The sequence below is a fragment of the Coloeus monedula genome (genome assembly GCF_965178545.1).
Source record: "Coloeus monedula genome assembly, chromosome: 26".
Lineage (NCBI taxonomy): Eukaryota > Metazoa > Chordata > Aves > Passeriformes > Corvidae > Coloeus > Coloeus monedula.
In genome coordinates, this window is record NC_138806.1 from 5,051,124 (window position 1) to 5,070,358 (window position 19,235).

Below are 19,235 nucleotides of genomic sequence, written 5' to 3' on the forward strand. Positions count from 1 at the left end.
GATCCCAGTTGGATCTCAGTGTCCTCCAGTGTCCTCCAGTGTCCTCCAGTGTCTTCCAGTGTCCCCCAGTGTCCCCCAGTGTCCCCAGTGTCCCCCAGCTGGATCCCAGTTGGATCCCAGTGTCCCCCAGTGTCCCCCAGTGTCCCCCAGCTGGATCCCAGTGTCCCCCAGGTGGATTCCAGCTGGATCCCAGTATCCCCCAGTATCCCCAGTGTCCCCCAGTGTCCCCAGTGTCTCCCAGTGTCCCCCAGCTGGATCCCAGTTGGATCCCAGTGTCCCCAGTGTCCCCAGTATCCCCCAGTATCCCCCAGTGTCCCCAGTATCCCCCAGTGTCCCCAGTGTCTCCCAGTATCCCCAGTATCCCCAGTGTCCCCCAGTGTCCCCCAGTGTCCCCAGTATCCCCAGTATCCTCCAGTATCCCCCAGTATCTCCCAGTGTCCCCAGTGTCTCCCAGTGTCCCCCAGCTGGATCCCAGTTGGATCCCAGTGTCCCCAGTGTCCCCAGTATCCCCAGTATCCCCAGTGTCCCCCAGTGTCCCCAGTGTCTCCCAGTGTCCCCCAGCTGGATCCCAGTTGGATCCCAGTGTCCCCAGTGTCCCCAGTATCCCCCAGTATCCCCCAGTGTCCCCAGTGTCCCCCAGTGTCCCCAGTGTCCCCAGTGTCCCCCAGTATCCCCAGTGTCCCCCAGTATCCCCCAGTATCTCCCAGTGTCCCCAGTGTCTCCCAGTGTCCCCCAGCTGGATCCCAGTTGGATCCCAGTGTCCCCAGTGTCCCCAGCATCCCCCAGTATCCCCCAGTGTCCCCAGTGTCCCCAGTGTCCCCAGTGTCCCCAGTGTCCCCAGTGTCTCCCAGTGTCCCCCAGCTGGATCCCAGCTGGATCCCAGTTGGATCCCAGTGTCCCCAGTGTCCCCCAGTGTCCCCAGTGTCCCCATCCCAGGAGCAGCTCTGGGCGGTCCCTGTGCCACCCCATTCCCGGGCTCCCTGAGCCTCCCCCAATTCCCGGCATCCCCAAACCCCCCCCGGAGCATCCCAAAGAGCCGGGAAAGCTCCCGACCATCCAACTCCTGCTTTTCCAAGCGGCTCCCAGGACCCTCCAGAAATTCCGAGATCCGAATTCATCTCACTTGGGGAAAAATTGGGGCTGAGAGGCTGGAAAGAGGCTCTGGCTGCATCCCTGTGGGATTTCCCTTGGAATTTCCCACCGGATGGAGCCGATGCTTTCGATCTGATTCCTCCCATCCCCCCCAAAAAATTAATTTCGAATTCCCGAAAGAAATCCAATTCCTTCAAGAAACGGAATTCCCGCCTCCAGACTCACCATTTTATTGAAGTGGTATTTGCAGTATCCACAATATTTGACGTTGTCCACTTCCAGCACCTCCTCCTCGCACAGGAGCCCGGCCATCTGCGCACTGAAAAGGTGGAAAATCAGCAGGAAAACGGGAAAAATCCTCTCCAAGGGCAACAAAATAATCCAGGATATTCCAGCGGGGCCTGGAATTTCCCTGTTCTCCTCGGGAAAGAGCAGCGGGAATGTTCGGATTGATGGAATTCGTATTAAATCCTCCAAATTGTGGTTTTCTGCTGGTTTGTCTTGGTTTGGGGGTTTATAAGGGAGATCAGGGATCATTCCAACGGAGCGAAAAAGGGAATCCGTGTGAATCTGGGAATTTCCCTGTTCCCGCTGATCCTGGCGTTGTTTTCCTGCTCTGGAGGCACTCGAGGATAATCAACCTTTAAAATCCCCAAATCCCCAGATGGGGTCTGGGCAAGGAACATTCCGAGCTCCTGACTCATCCCTGGACTCCTCTTGGATTCCATAAGGTCCGAGGGAATTCCCAAACCTCGGGAGCTCCCTGGAAAAACCTCCTGGGCGAGGAGGAAGAGGAGGAACTTCCAGCCCTAAATAACCGCGGGGGGATCGATCCCAAACCCCAAAACCCACAGGGAACACGGCCCCAGATCCAGGGCAGGGGAATGAACATTCCACAGTCTCCAAGGGAATTCCCAAACCTCAGAAACTCCCTGGAAAAACCTCGGCCTTCCCAGCTGGGCCAGGAGGAGGAAAGAAACACTTCCAGCCCTAAATAATCCCGGGGGGATCAATCCCAAACCCCAAAACCCACAGGGAACGTGGGCAAGGAACATTCCCAGCTCCTGACTCATCCCTGGACTCCTCTTGGATTCCACAGGCTCCGAGGGAATTCCAAATTCCCTGGAGAAACCTCGCCCTTCCCAGCTGGGCCAGGAGGAGGAAGAGGAGGCACTTCCAGCCCTAAATAACCCCGGGGGGATCGATCCCAAACCCCAAAACCCACAGGGAACGTGGGCAAGGAACGTTCCCAGCTCCTGACTCATCCCTGGACTCCTCTTGGATTCCACAGGCTCGAAGGGAATTCCAAATTCCCTGGAAAAACCTCGCCCTTCCCAGCTGGGCCAGGAGGAGGAAAGAAACACTTCCAGCCCTAAATAATCCCGGGGGGATCGATCCCAAACCCCAAAACCCACAGGGAACGTGGGCAAGGAACATTCCCGGCTCCTGACTCATCCCTGGACTCCTCTTGGATTCCACAGGCTCCGAGGGAATTCCAAATTCCCTGGAGAAACCTCGCCCTTCCCAGCTGGGCCAGGAGGAGGAAGAGGAGGCACTTCCAGCCCTAAATAACCCCGGGGGGATCGATCCCAAACCCCAAAACCCACAGGGAACGCGGCCCCAGATCCAGGGCAGGGGAATGAACATTCCACAGTCTCCAAGGGAATTCCCAAACCTCAGAAACTCCCTGGAAAAACCTCGGCCTTCCCAGCTGGGCCAGGAGGAGGAAAGAAACACTTCCAGCCCTAAATAATCCCGGGGGGATCAATCCCAAACCCCAAAACCCACAGGGAACGTGGGCAAGGAACGTTCCCGGCTCCTGACTCATCCCTGGACTCCTCTTGGATTCCACAGGCTTGAAGGGAATTCCAAATTCCCTGGAAAAACCTCGCCCTTCCCAGCTGGGCCAGGAGGAAGAAGAGGAGGCACTTCCAGCCCTAAATAACCCCAGGGGGATCGATCCCAAACCCCAAAACCCACAGGGAACGCGGCCCCAGATCCAGGGCAGGGGAATGAACATTCCACAGTCTCCAAGGGAATTCCCAAACCTCAGAAACTCCCTGGAAAAACCTCGCCCTTCCCAGCTGGGCCAGGAGGAGGAAAGAAACACTTCCAGCCCTAAATAATCCCGGGGGGATCGATCCCAAACCCCAAAACCCACAGGGAACGTGGGCAAGGAACATTCCCGGCTCCTGACTCATCCCTGGACTCCTCTTGGATTCCACAGGCTCCGAGGGAATTCCCAAACCTCAGGAGCTCCCTGGAAAAACCTCCTGGGCGAGGAGGAAGAGGAGGCACTTCCAGCCCTAAATAATCCCGGGGGGATCGATCCCAAACCCTAAAACCCACAGCGAACGTGGGCAAGGAACATTCCCGGCTCCTGACTCATCCCTGGACTCCTCTTGGATTCCACAGGCTCCGAGGGAATTCCAAATTCCCTGGAGAAACCTCGCCCTTCCCAGCTGGGCCAGGAGGAGGAAAGAAACACTTCCAGCCCTAAATAATCCCGGGGGGATCGATCCCAAACCCCAAAACCCACAGGGAATGCGGCCCCAGATCCAGGGCAGGGAATGAGCAGCTGGGCACCATTCCAGAGGCGAATTCCAGGGAATCTCACCAGGTGACGTGGAAGGCCTGGCGGCAGCCGTGCCGGTTGCAGGCCATGCAGGCCCCGGAGGCCGCTTTGCTCTCCCGGCCCTGCTCCTCGCAGATGTAGCAGGTCTGCCATGGAAAAAAATCATGGAAAAACGGATGTTATCCAAGAGGAAAAGCCGCCAGGAATTCCTAAATCTCACGGGATGCGTTGGGTCGGGAGGGATTTTAAAGCTCAGTAAATTCCAACCCCCCACCAACTTCAGCTATGCCAGGCTGGGTTGTTCCTGTGAGGGAATTTCTGGGATATGGATGGAATTTGAAAGAATTTCCAGGAAAATTCTGGGATATTCCTCGGTGGGATACACAGAACTTCTCCTTTTTGTTCCCCAAAACCCAACTGTCACATCCAGCTATGGAGGAACCAACATGGAATTCCATGGATCCAGTCAGCTCAAGTCGTTGCACCAAGAAATTCCTCCAATTCCCCTTTTATCCCCCCAAATCCCAACTGTGCCATTGGAAGCGAGATGGAATTCCATGGATCCAGCTGCCTCCAGTCGTTCCACCAAGAAATTCCTCCAATTCCAGCGATTTGGGGAGGACAAACGGGGAGAACCAAAAATTTCCTCGCAAATCCAGTGATTGCCTTGGTTTTTGAAGGAATCAATAAATGGGGAAGGAGCCGTGGTGGGATGGGATGATCCCGAAATCCCGGTTTTTACCTTGTTGAAGCGGTCGTGGGGGACGTACTGGAGCACGATGGGCTCCATGGTGAGCACGTTGGCAAACTGCACCTCGGGGATGTACAGGGCACACACCACGTGGGCCCAGCCTGGCAAGGGAAGGGAAAAGTGGGAATTCAGCCCGGGAATCCCAAAAAAACCTCGGTGCTAAAAAAAATGCTGTCCTGAAAAAGCCACGCGTCAAAAAACTCCATCCGAAGAAAACCTCCGTCCCCGAAAAAATCTCTGTCCCAAAAAACGCTTCATCCGAAACCTCTCCATCCCAAAAATCTCCATCCCAAAAAAACCTCCATCCCAAAAAAATCTCCATCCCAAAAAAATCTCCATCCCAAAAAAATCTCCATCCCAAAAAAACCTCCATGCCAAAAAAACCTCCGTCCCAAAAACCACTTCATCCAAAACCTCTCCATCCCAAAAAAACTCCATCCCAAAAAAACCTCCATGCCAGAAAAATCTCCATCCCAAAAAAACCTCCATGCCAAAAAAACCTCCATGCCAGAAAAATCTCCATCCCAAAAAAACCTCCATGCCAAAAAAACCTCCGTCCCAAAAAAATCTCCATCCCAAAAAATTCTCCATCCCAAAAAATTCTTCATCCCCATAAAAACCTCCACCTGAAAAAAACCCCTCCATGCCCCAAAAACCCTCCATCCCCAAAAAACTTCCATGCCAAAAAATCCTCCATGCCAAAATCCTCCATCCCAAGAAAAGCTCGATCCCAAAAAACTTTCATCCCAAAAAAACCTCTATCCCAAAAAATCCTCCGTCCCAAAAAAACCGCCAGCCCCCAAAAAACCTCCCTGGCAAAAAAACCTCAATCCCAAAAAGCCCTGCATCCCCAAAAAGCCTCTATCCCAAAAAACCTCCATGCCAAAAAAACCTCAATCCCAAAAAAACCTCAATCCCAAAACCCCTCCATCCCCCAAAGAAATCCATCCTAAAAACACCTCCATCCCAAAGAAACCTCCGTGCCAAAAAAGCCTCCATTCCCAAAAATCCCTCCATCCCCAAAAAATCTTCATCACCCAAAAAACTCTCCATCCCAAAAAGCCTCTATCCCAAAATATCCTCCATGCCAAAGCGACCTTCATCCCCCCCCAAATCTATCCCAAAATCTCTCCATCCCCAAAAAACTCCATCCCAAAAAAGGATCCAGGGAAAGCGTCCGGACAGGGAATGGTGCCCCGAAAAGGATCCAGGGAATGGTGCCCATAAAAATCCAGGGAATGGTGCCCATAAAGGATCCAGGGAATGGTGCCCCATAAAGGATCCAGGGAATGGTGCCCATAAAAATCCAGGGAATGGTGCCCATAAAGGATCCAGGGAATGGTGCCCATAAAGGATCCAGGGAATGGTGCCCATAAAAATCCAGGGAATGGTGCCCATAAAGGATCCAGGGAATGGTGCCCATAAAGGGATCCAGGGAATGGTGCCCATAAAGGATCCAGGGAATGGTGCCCCATAAAGGGATCCAGGGAATGGTGCCCATAAAGGGATCCAGGGAATGATGCCCCAAAAAAGACCCAGGGAAAGCCCCCAGGGAAAGGCTCTGGGCAGGGAATGGTGCCGGAGGGACAGGTGGGATTAAACCTCCGTCCCCCAAATCTGATGGAGAAGGGGAAATTCCATCTGCTGGGGGCGGGATGGGCGTGGTTGGAATGTCAGGAATGTTCGGGGCTGATCCAAACCCAGCTGAGCCTGAATTAGGGTGGATTCACCTTGGCCAGGGCCCCAAATCCCATAAAAACCCAATGGAAACCCAATGGAAACTCCACAAAAACCCCATGGAAACTCCATGAAAACCCAATGGAAACCCAATGGAAACTCCACAAAAACCCCATGGAAACTCCATGAAAACCCAATGGAAACCCCACAAAAACCCCATGGAAAATCCATGAAAACCCAATGGAAACCCAATGGAAACCCCACAAAAACCCCATGGAAACTCCATGAAAACCCCATGGAAACTCCATGAAAACCCCATGGAAATCCAATGGAAACTCCAGGATTACAGATTTATCCAGCCCTGTAAATCCTTGGAATTCCCAAAATCTGGGATTTCTCAGGACAAAGACCTCCTCACCTAATCCCACTGTTTCCATGGCAGAAACCTTCCTAAAAAAATGAGGTTTTGGGAAAAATGAAGTTTATTTATGATCCAAGAGCTCTGATCCATGGAAACCCAGAGGATTCCCGGCAAAAATCCGCAGGAAAATCCCACATGGCAAAACCTCCGGGATGAGACCTGGATCCCACTGCAATCCCACAGGTCGGGAACAATTCCTGTCAGGTCAAAACCCCAAAATCCCACTTTTTTGGGCTCGTTTTGACTCCAACCCAAGCTCAGCAGGGAAAAGATTCCTTTCCATGGAGGCTCCAAAAAGTGAATTTTTTGGGGAAAAAAACGTAGAGCATTGAATTCCTTTTGGAGCCTCCCGGATTTTTCCAGGTGGGAATATCCCGGTTCGGAGCTACTCACCCCCGTTATCCGTGCGTTTCAGGGCTCCATCCTTGTGGGGGCACAGCTCGCACCTCTGAAACGAAGGGGAAAACACCAAATTTCATCGATCAAATTCAAATTTCATCCATTTCATTCCAGTTTTAGGACCAGAGAATCGATGATTCGACCCCAAAAGCCGAAGGGCAGAGGGACGAGGGCTGAGGTGGTTTTAGGGGAAAAAATGCCTCCAAAAAGCCCTGAAGGGAGGGATTTAAAACCCCGGGGGCAAAGCTTTTGCTTTTGGGGTTTTTTTAGGACCGGTTTTAGGGGCTGCGGTTGAGGAGTAAAACTGAAAGCGGTGACTCAGAGAGCGGAGGGCGAAGCAAAAGGAGTTTTTATCTCTCTCTGCCGCTTCCCTTCCTCCTCTCGCTGCCTCTCGTGATGGGTTTTTTCCAGTCTTGTGACAGCCCCGCGGGGCGAATTTTGGCTGTAGGGTCGTGGTTGGGTTTGGTGGCACCCCAAATCCAGGCTGAGAGCGTGTGAGATCAGGTTTTGGGGTGTTTTCACACCACTAAAACTGAGCTGCCCCCAAAATCTTGGTGCTGTCACCTCAGAGAAAATCTCCCCCCGCTTTTTTTTTTTTTTGGGGGGGGAGGAGGGGTTTGAATTTTAAAAAGGCCCCAAACCCTGGGAGGTTTTTGCCTCTTCCTTTATAGGAACGTGTGAGTCGGTAAAAATAAACCTGGCCTGAAGAAAAATTGGATTTTGCGGGGGAAAAAAGCGTTTCTTCTGAAGGTTTTGAGATGAGGTGGCCGGGGACGAGGGGGGAAGGTGGGAGCTGGGGGTCCACGGAGTGGGAATGGATGGAGGATCCCAAAAAATCCCAAATAACTCAGCAAAACCCCTCGGCCACTGAGGAATCGTGGAATGGTTGGGGTTGGAAGGATCTTAAATTTCTGCTATCCCAGGTTGGGTCAAACACGGCTCTGGGCAATTCCAGGAGCTGGAATTGGAAAATCAGGGATTAGGGGGAAAAATCCACCTCGTTTTCCCTGAAAGTCCATGAAAACCCAATGGAAACCCCATGGAAACCCAATGAAAACTCCATGAAAACGCAATGGAAACCCCATGAAAACTCCATGAAAACTCCATGTGAACTCCATGAAAACTCCATGAAAACCCAATGGAAACCCCATGAAAACTCCATGTGAACTCCATGTGAACTCCATGAAAACTCCATTAAACCTCCATGGAATCTCCATGAAAACCCAATGGAAACTCCATGAAAACCCAATGGAAACCCCATGGAAACCCAATGGAAACTGCACAAAAACCCCATGGAAACTCCACAAAAACCCCATGGAAACTCCTTGAAAACCCAATGGAAACTCCATGAAAACTCCTTGAAAACCCCAAGAAAATCCCAAGAAAATCCCATGAAAACTCCATGAAAACCTCACGAAAACTCCATGAAAACCCTTTAATGAATCCATCCCAGATTTATCGCAAATTTTGGCTGCCTGGAGGAGCCGTGGCTGCCTCATCCTTGGAATTATCAAATTCCAGGGCTTGGAACAACTCGGTTTTAGGGGAATCCCTGTTTTGGGCTGAGTCCCCAAACCCGGCCTTGCCGAGTCCCCAAACCCGGCCTTGCTTAGTCCCCAAACCCAGCCTAGCCCAGCTCTTCCCGCTCTCCTGCCTCACCGGGAAATCCTCCAGGATTCCTCAGGAATGTTTGGGAAGAGCTCTGTGACCCCGAGCCCTGATCCGATCCCTTCCCTGTCCCTTCCTCTGCTGTTTTCCAGCTCAGGAGAATTTGGGATGCTCCAGGTGAGAAACTCGGAGGATTTAGGATGGTCTTAAAAATCCATAAATGGATAAAAGTCCTTTCCAACCCCAAAAACTCCACAAAAACCAAAGGCAATCCTGCGACTCTGACAGCTCAACATCATCTCAGCTGATCCCAATTTTCCCCCTCTCCAAAACTTCCTGAGGAAATGAGCAGGGAAAACGCCTTTCGAGGAGAAATCACTTTTTTTTGGGAAGATTGGGATCTTTAAACCCAAAAGTATGGGATAACCCGATTCCATACTCACCACCCGGGCGGCTCTTTCCTGGGATTCGCATTTCCGGCAGAACCAGGGGCCGGTGGGAACCTGGACAATCCCATAGCAAGCTGGGAAAAAAGAAAAAAAAACCTGCATTAGACCATCTTTAAAATGTTTTTTTTTTAAATTTCTTAGGGATTTATAAACATTTGGAGCAGCCTGGAAAATTGCCTGTTCATGGAGGAGCTGGATGAGCTTTAAGGTGCCTTCCAATCCCAAGCATTCCATGATTCCAAACCAAAAAAATTACATCCACGATATTTTTTTATTCCCTTTTCCCTTCTCCGCTCCCAGCAAAACCAGTTCAGCTTCTCCCAGGAGCTCCAGGGATTCATTTGTTCAATTCCACACCCGGGATGAAAAATTCCTCCATCCCAAAACCTCTCCATCCTAAAAAAACCCTCCATCCCAAAAAATCCTCCATTCAAAAAAACCCTTCCTTCCCAAAAAAACCCCAACCTTCCATCCCAAAACCACCTCCATCCCATAAAACTCTCCATCCCCAAAATCCCTCCATCCCCAAAGAAACCTCCATCCCAAAACTCCATGAAAACTCCATGAAAACGGGAATGGAGCCGGGCGGGAATTGCGCCTGTGCTTGGAATTCCCCACCTCTCACCTCTCCAAGTGATCCGTGAATTACATGGATAATATGGAACCCCTAAAACATAACTGGGATTAAAATCCTAATTGGCACCAAAAGGAGGGAGAATCCCCACAGGCACCACCCAAAATTCCCATTTTTCCTGCACATCACACCCAGCAGCATTTCAGCACTTCCAGCACCAGGGAATTCCCGGAATCATGGAATATCCCGAGCTGGACAAGCCCCACAAGGAGCATCAAATCCAATTCCAGGATTTTTAGAATTCCTCCTGGGAACGCGATCTGCGTAAACGCAATTTTCCAGCTGATAGTCCCAAAAATCCTGCTGGTTTTATCCAGCCCTGGTGCTCCCGAGGCCTCTCCCTGCAGCTCCAGCTCTGTTTCCTGAAGACTTTTCCCATTTTTTGGGGCGGAATTCCCACTCCAGACATCCCAGAGTCCCCAAGGAAGCGTTTCCCATCCCAAAATTAGATTTAGGGCAGCAAAGGCAACGCTAAAATTCCAAGCTTGGCCTCCCAGGTGGGAATTCGGGATTTTCCCGGGAAAAACCGAATTATCCCTCCCTCATTCCACCTTCAAGCAGGAACCGGGGATGGAATCCCGGCCGTTCCAGGCGTTTGGGGCGAGACAAAGGGAATCTCCCGCTGGAAGCGATTCTGGGATGTTCCCTGGGGGAGGAACCCGCGGAGGATTCCCCGAATCCCTCCCGTGTCCGGCATTCCCCCCTCGGCCGGGAAAAGGAGCGCGGGGGAACGGCCGAGCCAGGGAAAACCGGGAAGAGAACAGGGAAAACTGGGAAAAAAAATAGGGAAAGAGGGGTGGGGGGGGGCGGAACCAGGAAATAAACAGGGAAAACAGGGGGGAAAAGAGGGAGGAAAAGAGGGGGGGAAACAGGAAAAACAGGGAAAACAGGGGGGGAAAGCGGGAAATAAACAGGGGGAAAAAACAGGAAATAAACAGGGAATAAACAGGGGGAAAACCAGGGGAAACAGGGAGAAAAAACCAGGAAATAAACAGAGAAAACAGGGAGAAAAACAGGGGAAAACCAGGGAAAACAGGGGAAAAAAACAGGGAGAATGGGGAAAAAACCAGGAAATGAACAGGGAATAAACAGAGGAAAAACCAGGAAATAAACAGAGAAAACAGGGAGAAAAACAGGGGGAAACCAGGAAAAACAGGGAAAAACCCAGGGAAAAGAGGGGGAAAAAACCAGGAAATAAACAGGGAATAAACAGGGGGGAAACCAGGTAAAAACCAGGGAAAACAGGGGAAAAAAACAGGGAAAACGGGGAAAAAACAGGGAATAAATTGAGGGAGAAACAGGGAAAACAAGGGGAAAAAACAGGAAATAAACAGAGAAAACAGGGGGAAACCAGGAAAAACGAGGAAAATAGGGAAAAAAACCAGGGAAAACGGGGGGGGGGGGGGGGGGGGGAACCAGGGAATAAACAGGGGAAAAACCAGGAAATAAACAGATAAAACAGGGAGAAAAACAGGTAAAAACCAGGGAAAACAGAGAAAAAACTAAGGAAACGGGGGAAAAAAAAACAGGAAATAAACAGGGAGAAAAAGAAAAACAGGGGGGAAACGAGGGAAAACGCAGAAAAACCAGTGGAAAACCAGAAAAAACAGGGGGAAACCCAGGAAAAACGGGGGGAAATCCAGGAAAATCAGGGGAAAACCCAGGAAAACCAGGGAAAACCCAGGAAATAAAGAGGGAAACCAGGGAAACACGAACTCCCTGGAAGCCCCGGGTCCATCTTTAGCCCCGGGCTGAGGGCCAAGAACGAGCGCTCAGCTGGAGCCAGCGGGGCGCTGCTGCCAGGGGAAAACAGGGAGGAAAACAAGGGGAAAAAATGCGGAATGTGAGCGGAAAATACAATTTTACTCCGTTATTCGAGCCCTCATTCCCCGTCAGATGGCTCCGTGAATATCTTGGATTTATTTTGCTGGAAAATCGGTGCTCCAAAGGGGGGAAAAACCCCCAAAACCAAGGGAAAACAGCGCAGAAAATGAGCAGAAAATACAATTTATGCACGTCCTTAAGCCCTTACTGGAGCCTCCATTTCCCACGCAGTGGTTTTGTTGACATTTTGGTTTTTTTTTTTTCTTTAAGAATCAGCCCTAAAATGCAGCCACAGGTTCTTTTTAACAGCCCAGAGCCCTCCCTCGAGCTGCACGACCATTCCCGAGGTAACGCTGGGGCTTTTGGCGATCCGGGCAACCCCAAACCCCTGTGGGATTGCCCGGGATGAGCCCCGAGGGTTCCTTTATGGGGTTTGTGCTGTTTCAGAAATAAAAACCTCCCCAAACCCACAGGGGCCGGGCCGGGCTCCAAAAGGGGCGTGAGGAACACTCAGCGCGGGGCCGGGGAATCACCACATCCTGGAGGGCTCCGAATAAACCCCAAACAGACTCCCGGGCTTCCCACACGCACAAACCGAGCCTCAGACGAGTCCCGGAGTCTGTTCCTGACCCTCTGAAGCTCTTCCTTCAGCTCTGCAACCCTTCCTGCCCCTCTGAAACTGTTCTGGAAAAATCCCAAGCTGTTCCTGACCCTCTGGGACTGGTCTTGAATAGCTGAAACTCTTCCTGAGCCCCTGAAATTCTTCCTGAGCCTTTGAAATTCTTCCTGAGCCTTTGAAATTCTTCCTGAGCTCCTGAAACTGTTCTTGAAAATCTGGGAGTGTTCCTGACCCTAAAAACTGTTCCCGCCCCTCTGGAACTGTTCCCGACCCTTAAAAACTGTTCCTGACCCTAAAAACTGTTCCCACCCATCTGGAACAGTTCCTGACCCTAAAAACTGTTCCCGCCCCTCTGGAACTGTTCCTGACCCCCCCTGAAACTGTTCCTGATGCTTAAAAACTGTTCTTGAAAATCTGAAATTGTTCCTGACCCTTAAAAATTCTTCCTGCACTTCTCAAACTGCTCCCACCCCTCTGGAACTGTTCCTGCCCCTCCTGGAATTCTTCTTGGCCTTTAGAAACTGTTCCTGACCCTTTGAAATTCTTCTTGTACCTCTGGAACTGTTCTTGAATATTTGAAACTGTTCCTGACCCTTAAAAATTGTTCCTGCCCCTCTGGAATTTTTCCTGCCCTTCTGGAATTGTTCCTGCCCCTCTGAACTTGTTCCTGACCCTTAAAAACTGTTCCTGCCCCTCTGGAATTTTTCCTGCCCCTCTGGAACTGTTCCTGCCCCTCTGAACCTGTTCTAGCACCTCTGGATCTCTTCCTGACCCTCTGAAACTGTTCTTGAAAACCCAAAAGTGTTCCTGTCCCTCTGGGACCGTTCTTGCCGCCACACGAAGCTGTTCGTGTTCATTTTGGGAGCGGGCAGAACGATGCCAAAAGCCTCGATCTCCCTCCAAAAAATAAAAATCGAGGGGGGTGGATGAAATGTTCTCTGGGATGGGGTTTGGTGAGCGATGGGAAGAACGGAAGAGCAGCAAAATTAAAATAGAAAGAAGATTTTTTTACAGAGAGACCCCGGTCCTGCAGGGTCAGCTGGGGGCACCCCCGAGGGCTGGAACCGAGAGGGGATTTTGGTTTCCCAGAGAAGCTGCGGCTGCTCCGTCCCTGGAATTGTCCCAGGCCAGGCTTGGAGCACCCTGGGATAGTGGGAGGTGTCCCTGCCCGTGGCAGGGGTGGCACTGGATGGGATTTGAGGTCTCTTCCCACCCAAACCATTCCCTGACCTCACAAGAGCTGACCCCAAACACCTCGGGGTGAGAGAACCCCCCGAGAGCGTCACGGCCCCGTTTGTGTCCCCTCAGTCACCGGCTGGGGCTGCTGAGCACGGACACCCCAAAACCAGAGACAGCAAAAGGAGCCCAAGGTCCGGCCCTGGTCCCTGCACCTGAGAGCGGCTGCGGACAGGGCTGGACACACGGACAGGGCTGGACACACGGACAGGGCTGGACACATGGACGGAGCCGGACACAGGGACAGGGACAGGGCTGGACACACGGACAGAGCCAGGGACAGGGACAGGGCTGGGCACAGGCACAGAGCCGGACACACGGACAGGGACAGGGCTGGACACACGGACAGGGCTGGACACACAGACAGGGCCGGACACACAGACAGAGCCGGACACATGGCCACAGACAGGGCTGGAGACAGGGACAGAGCTGGACACTTGGGCATGGACAGGGCTGGACACACGGACAGAGCCGGACACATGGACAGGGACAGGGCTGGACACACAGACAGGGCTGGACACATGACCACGGACAGGGCTGGACACACAGACAGGGCTGGACACACGGACAGAGCCGGACACACAGACAGAGCCGGACACATGGACAGAGCTGGACACATGGACAAGGACAGAGCCAGACACAGGGACAGGGGCAAGGCTGGACACACAGACAGGGCTGGACACACGGCCACGGACAGGGCTGGACACATGGACAGGGACAGACCTGGACACACACCCAGGACAGAGCCAGACCCACGGACAGAGCTGGGCACAGGCACAGAGCCGGACCCACGGACAGTGACAGAGCCGGACACACGGACAGAGGTGGACACACGGACAGAGCCGGACCCACGGACAGAGGTGGACACACGGACAGGGACAGAGGCAGATGAAGGACAGGGCCGGAGCCGAACCCACGGGCAGCCGGAGCCGGGAGCGAGCATCGGGAATGGATGGAGAGGAGCAGGAAGAGGCCGGAGATGCGCCGGGAGAGGGATGGGATAACAACAGCCGGGCAAACCGAGCGGCCCGAGGAGCCCGGAACCCTCCGCGTTACCCCAAACAAACGGAGCCGGCACCGCCGCCTCTCCGCCGCCTCGGAACGGCCGCCAACACCGATTTTAATGCGGATTTTATTTGTTCACGGAACCGAGGACAAACTTTCCGGGCCCGCTACCGTGTGCGAGGGGCGGGCTCGAGTCATTTAAAATGCAAATCGCCCGTGTCGCCGGGAGCAGCGGGAGGAGGAGGAGAGGAGGAGGAGGAGAAGGAGGAGGAGGAGAGGAGGAGGAGGAGGGCTGCCTTCCTCCCTCCCTCCCCTTTCAGGAGGCAGCTCCGGGCCCCGCCGCCCCCTCCGGGGCTTCCCCGCGGCCCCACCGACACCCCCGGCCCGCGGTGGGGGCGGCAGCGGCTCTGCCCCCACTTCGCTCCCCGCTAAACCGGGGGGGGGGGGGGGCACCGGAGAAACCACCCCGCTCCCGACCCCCGGGGGGGCTCCGCTGCTGCCCAGCTCCGCCTCCGCCGTGTCCCCGCCGTGTCCCCCCCACACTCCCCGGCCGCGCCAGCCCCGGCGGCGACACCGTTATTCGGAACAATAGCGCTAAAACAAAGCGGGCCCCCCCGCCGCCGCCCCCATCCTCACCCCGCCCCATCCCGGGGGGCCCGGCGGGGATTTCGGGGGGCTCGGGGAGGGGCTCGGGGTGCGGGGGGGTGGGGGGGGAGCGCCGTGGCGAGCTCACCTTGGTGCACGGCCACATTGCAGCCGTGGCCGTCGCAGTAGACGAGCGGGTTCTCCGCCCAGCCGCGCTCGTCGGAACACACACAGCAGCCTCCCACCATCTCCTTCATACTTCCATGAGGGTTTCCTGCCCCCCCGCCTCTCTCTGCTCCTCCTCCTCCTCTTCTCCTCCTCCTCCTCCTCCTCCTCTCCTCCTCCTCCTCCTCCGCGCTGCCCCCTCCCCGCCTCTCGCCGCGTGTCCGAGCCCCGCGGCCGGGCGGGGCCGGGGACAGCGGGGGGACCGTGGGGACAGCGAGCGGCAGGAGGGCGGGGGGGGCTGCGCGGTGATGAGGGGACCGGGGGGACAGCGCGGGGACAGCGGCGGGTGGCGGAGGTGGCCCCGAGGCCCCGAGCACACCCGGGTCCCCCCCCCTTTCTGCCGGTCCCCCCCCGTTTGTCCCCGTGTCGTCCCCCCCCCTCCTCCCGGTACAATCATGGCGGCGCCGCCCGCACGCTCCGGTAAAATTTGCGGTTCACGGATCGCGGCCCGGCCGGGGCGGGCGCGTTTGTGCGCGGGTGACATTCGATTTTTTTTTTGGGGGGGGGGGGGGTTTAACCCTTTCCTGCCGCTTCAGGACGAGGATTTTGGAGTTGTTTTTTTTCCCCTCCAGCCTCCTCTACCCGGCTGGGAAAGCGGGGATCTTGCTGGGGTGCGCGGCCGACATGGAGCGCTCCGTGGGGATGAGCTGGGACCGCTCCGCAAATCCCATTATCCCGCAATTCCCGGCTGGCTGATCCCGGCTCCGCCAGCGCCACCGGCTGTCCTGTGGCCGAGACTCCTCCGGAAAAGGTTTTTAACCCCTTGGCACCTGTTTGGTTGTCTGGGAAGGAGGGAAAAATCTTTCCCCGCCTTGGAGGTTTGTGCGGGATAAGTGTGGAAATCAGCTGGAAAACAGGGGAAAGGATCCTGAAATATTGGGAATGTTTATTTATGGGATTGCGCCTGAAGGAAACCGGTGAAGAGAAATGATCCTGAAATATTGGGGATGTTTATTTATGGGATTACACCTGCAGGAAAGGAGTGAAGAGAAATCATCCTGAAATACAGGGAATATTTCTGTTCGGGATTGCGCCTGCGGATCCCAAAATCTGCCTCACGAGACCTTTGGGATATCACGGGAAGCTCCACTTGCCTTGGACCCGGAACACACCCGGGAAAACCCAACCACGCAGCACAGGAATGATCAAATCTCAGAAAAGAGGCCCAAAAAGTGCCACATTCCTGCAGCTCGAGCTGTCCCTGGAATCTTCTGGAATGGGGACGTGGAGCAGCTCCCAGCTCCTCGTGGAACAAGGGAAGTGCCCGAAGCCAGACCGGCTGCGGGAACAGTGGGAAAAGTCACCAATGGACTTTTTTGGGCTGTTTTTGTAGGGAATATTTCGGTGTGGGATTGCGCCCGCAGGAAACCAGCGAAGGGAAATGATCCGGAAGTATTTGGAATATTAATTTATTATTATTATTATTATTATTATTATTATTATTATTATTATTATTACTATTATTTTATCCCCACCCCAAACACTCAAATCCCAAATTTTGGGTTTTGGGGGTTTTTCCCGTGCAGCACCACTCTGCTGATGCTCCCAGCTCCGAATATTCCACAATTTCACGATTTACAGTAACTTAAATAACCCCAAACCCATTACCAGCATCCCTGAGCCTCCTCTTCCTCAGTTTCCCTCACCCCGGAAACCTTTGGAATCTCGGCCTGTGCCATCCTGGGATTTCTTTTAACCCAAACCCCTCCTTGAGCCCCAAAAATCCCAATTTTAGGACCCTTTTTGAGCGTCCCTGGCCAAGCGTTACATCCCGGAGCTGGCTCATCCCAGGGGCCGCTGTTTTCCCTTTATCCCAATCCTTTAAAACCCTCGGAGGGGGCGGGAATTCACTCAGCCTTAACTCACTTTTCTGGGAGCTTTTCTCCTCCTTTTCCTCCCTCTTTTTTTTCCCCCTTGCCTTTTATCTTTTGGGGGTTTTTTGTTGGTTTTTTTTTTTTTTTTTTTTTAAGAAAAAAGGAATTCTGGTTGCCTTTGTCAGCTGAGGATGATCCCGGAGGTTTGGGATTGTCCCGGGATAAAGTGTGGGACATCCGCCCATCCCATGGAGCCCCTCGGACTTGAACCTTGAAGGGATTAAATTCCCATTTCCATCGCTGATCCCTGCGGGAAGGGGAGGCTGGGCTGGGGGAAAAGGGCTCGGAGGCTTCCCGGGACAAATTTGGGAAAAGCTGGGAGATGTTTGATTTATGGGGGTTATTTTAAATTTTGTTTGCTGATGGTTTGTTCATGGGTGGAAAGATTTTAAGGGACTGTTGGAATTGCTCTTTTTTTGCCCCCCTGAAATTCCCACATTTTCCTGATCCACCCGTATTTATGGCACTTCCCATTTCCCTCCCTGCCCCATCCCACTGGGATCACAGGGATCCCCCACAGGCCGTGGATTTTATGGGGTTTCGCCGTTTATTCCCTTTTTCCTGCAAAAAAAGAAGCGCTTTTGTGGAAGGAACTGCTGCAGTCCCACAAAACCCAACGGGAGAGGTGTGAAAATCCCATAAATTTGGCTCTGGAAGCAACTTCAAGGGATTCATTGGGATAATTCCCCTCGGGAATGCCTGATTGTGGGTTGTTTATTATTATTTACACCGTGCACAGAACAATTCGCGCCGATCCCGCCATGTCCAGACACCCAGAGGGTTTTTAGGGAAGCTGGAATGAGGTTTCCCAGTTTATTTCTGGGATCTGGATCAGGTTCCACAACGAGCTTGGAGCCACTCCCATCTCGCCATTCCCGGAGCAGGAATTTTGGGGCGATTCCAGCTCTCCCGGTTTTTTTTTTCTCCATGGCAGAGCTTTGGGTATTCCATAAATCCAGGCTCCGATTCCTGAGGTGGGAATGGGGATGGATAATCAGAACCAGATTTGTTTTTAATGGGATTTAGGCACCTGTTTCCCTTCACCCCTTGGGATTTTTCCCTCACATTCCTGCATTTTTAACACCTTTTAAAAAAACCCTCGGCAGCGATTGAAGCCCAGCAGTTGCTGTGGGTCAATTAATTAATTTAATTAATTTAATTAACACCTCGCTCTGGTGACCTTGGAGGAGTTTGGGGCTCTGCATCACCTCCGCTCAAAATTCGGGTTCGGTTCGTGGCTCCTCGCTCGGAAAATTCCTCAGGGATGGAAAACCTGAGGGAAGAACCTGCAGGGATCAGCTCTGCCAGGCTGAAACTCTCTTCCCAAGGCTGGGAATATTCCCAAAGTTGGGAATATCCCGGGCTGGGCATGGGGAGGGGGAGGAAAGGGGAAGGTGCCATCCCTCACCCGCTCCTCAGCCGAATTCCCTTCCCTTCATCCCAAATTTCCTACGGCTGTAAGGCTGGAATTGCTTTTCCAGCTGCTTCCCAGCCTGCCAAGGAATCCATGGAGCTGAAGGGATTCACGGGGCTGCACCCACAGCACCCAGGGGGTGGCAGCTGTCATCCCAAACCCTCCCAATTCCCAGGATTTCTGCCCAAAATCAGGCAGTGCCGGGGTCTGAAGGCTCTGGGGGCGCTCCTGGGAGCCCTGGGGAGGATGGCGTGGCTTGGTGGCAGAGCTGCCCAGCTGCCCAGTGCCCGGTGTCCAGTGCCCGGTGTCCAGGGCTTGATGCCCAGTGCCCAGTGCTTGCTTCCCAATGCCCAATGCCCGGTGCCCAGTGTTCAGTGCCCGGTGCCTGATGTCCAGTACTCAGTGCCCAGTGCCCGTTACCCAGTGTCCACTGCCCGGTGCTTGATGTCCAGTACCTGATGCCCAGTGCCCAGTGCCTGGTGTTCAGGGCTCAGTACCCAATGCCCGGTACCCAGTGTCCACTGCCCAGTGCCCAGTGCCCAGTGTCTGGTGTCCAATGCCCACTGCTCACTGCCCGGTGCCCTGTGCCCAGTGTCCACTGCCCAATGCCCAGTGTCTGGTGTCCAATGCCCACTGCTCACTGCCCGGTGCCCAGTGCCCAGTGTCCACTGCCCAATGCCCAGTGTCTGGTGTCCAATGCCCACTGCTCACTGCCCGGTGCCCAGTGCCCAGTGTCCACTGCCCAATGCCCAGTGTCTGGTGTCCAATGCCCACTGCTCACTGCCCGGTGCCCAGTGCCCAGTGTCCACTGCCCAATGCCCAGTGTCTGGTGTCCAATGCCCACTGC

General features: G+C 53.7%; 1 protein-coding gene across 2 annotated transcripts in view; it reads right to left on the minus strand.

Annotated features, from left to right (window-relative positions):
- Positions 1-15,144, minus strand: part of MLLT6 (MLLT6, PHD finger containing) — a 41,755-nt gene extending 26,611 nt beyond the window's left edge. For both annotated transcript variants that reach the window (XM_082297285.1, XM_082297284.1), the window contains exons 1-6: positions 15,024-15,144; positions 8,967-9,046; positions 6,910-6,964; positions 4,410-4,519; positions 3,710-3,813; positions 1,318-1,411 (exon numbers count right to left, since the gene is read on the minus strand). In XM_082297285.1, the coding sequence (XP_082153411.1) occupies positions 1,318-1,411; positions 3,710-3,813; positions 4,410-4,519; positions 6,910-6,964; positions 8,967-9,046; positions 15,024-15,132 (552 nt within the window). In that variant the 5' untranslated portion in view covers positions 15,133-15,144. The remainder of the gene's footprint in view (positions 1-1,317; positions 1,412-3,709; positions 3,814-4,409; positions 4,520-6,909; positions 6,965-8,966; positions 9,047-15,023) is intronic.
- Positions 15,145-19,235: the final 4,091 nt, after the last annotated feature.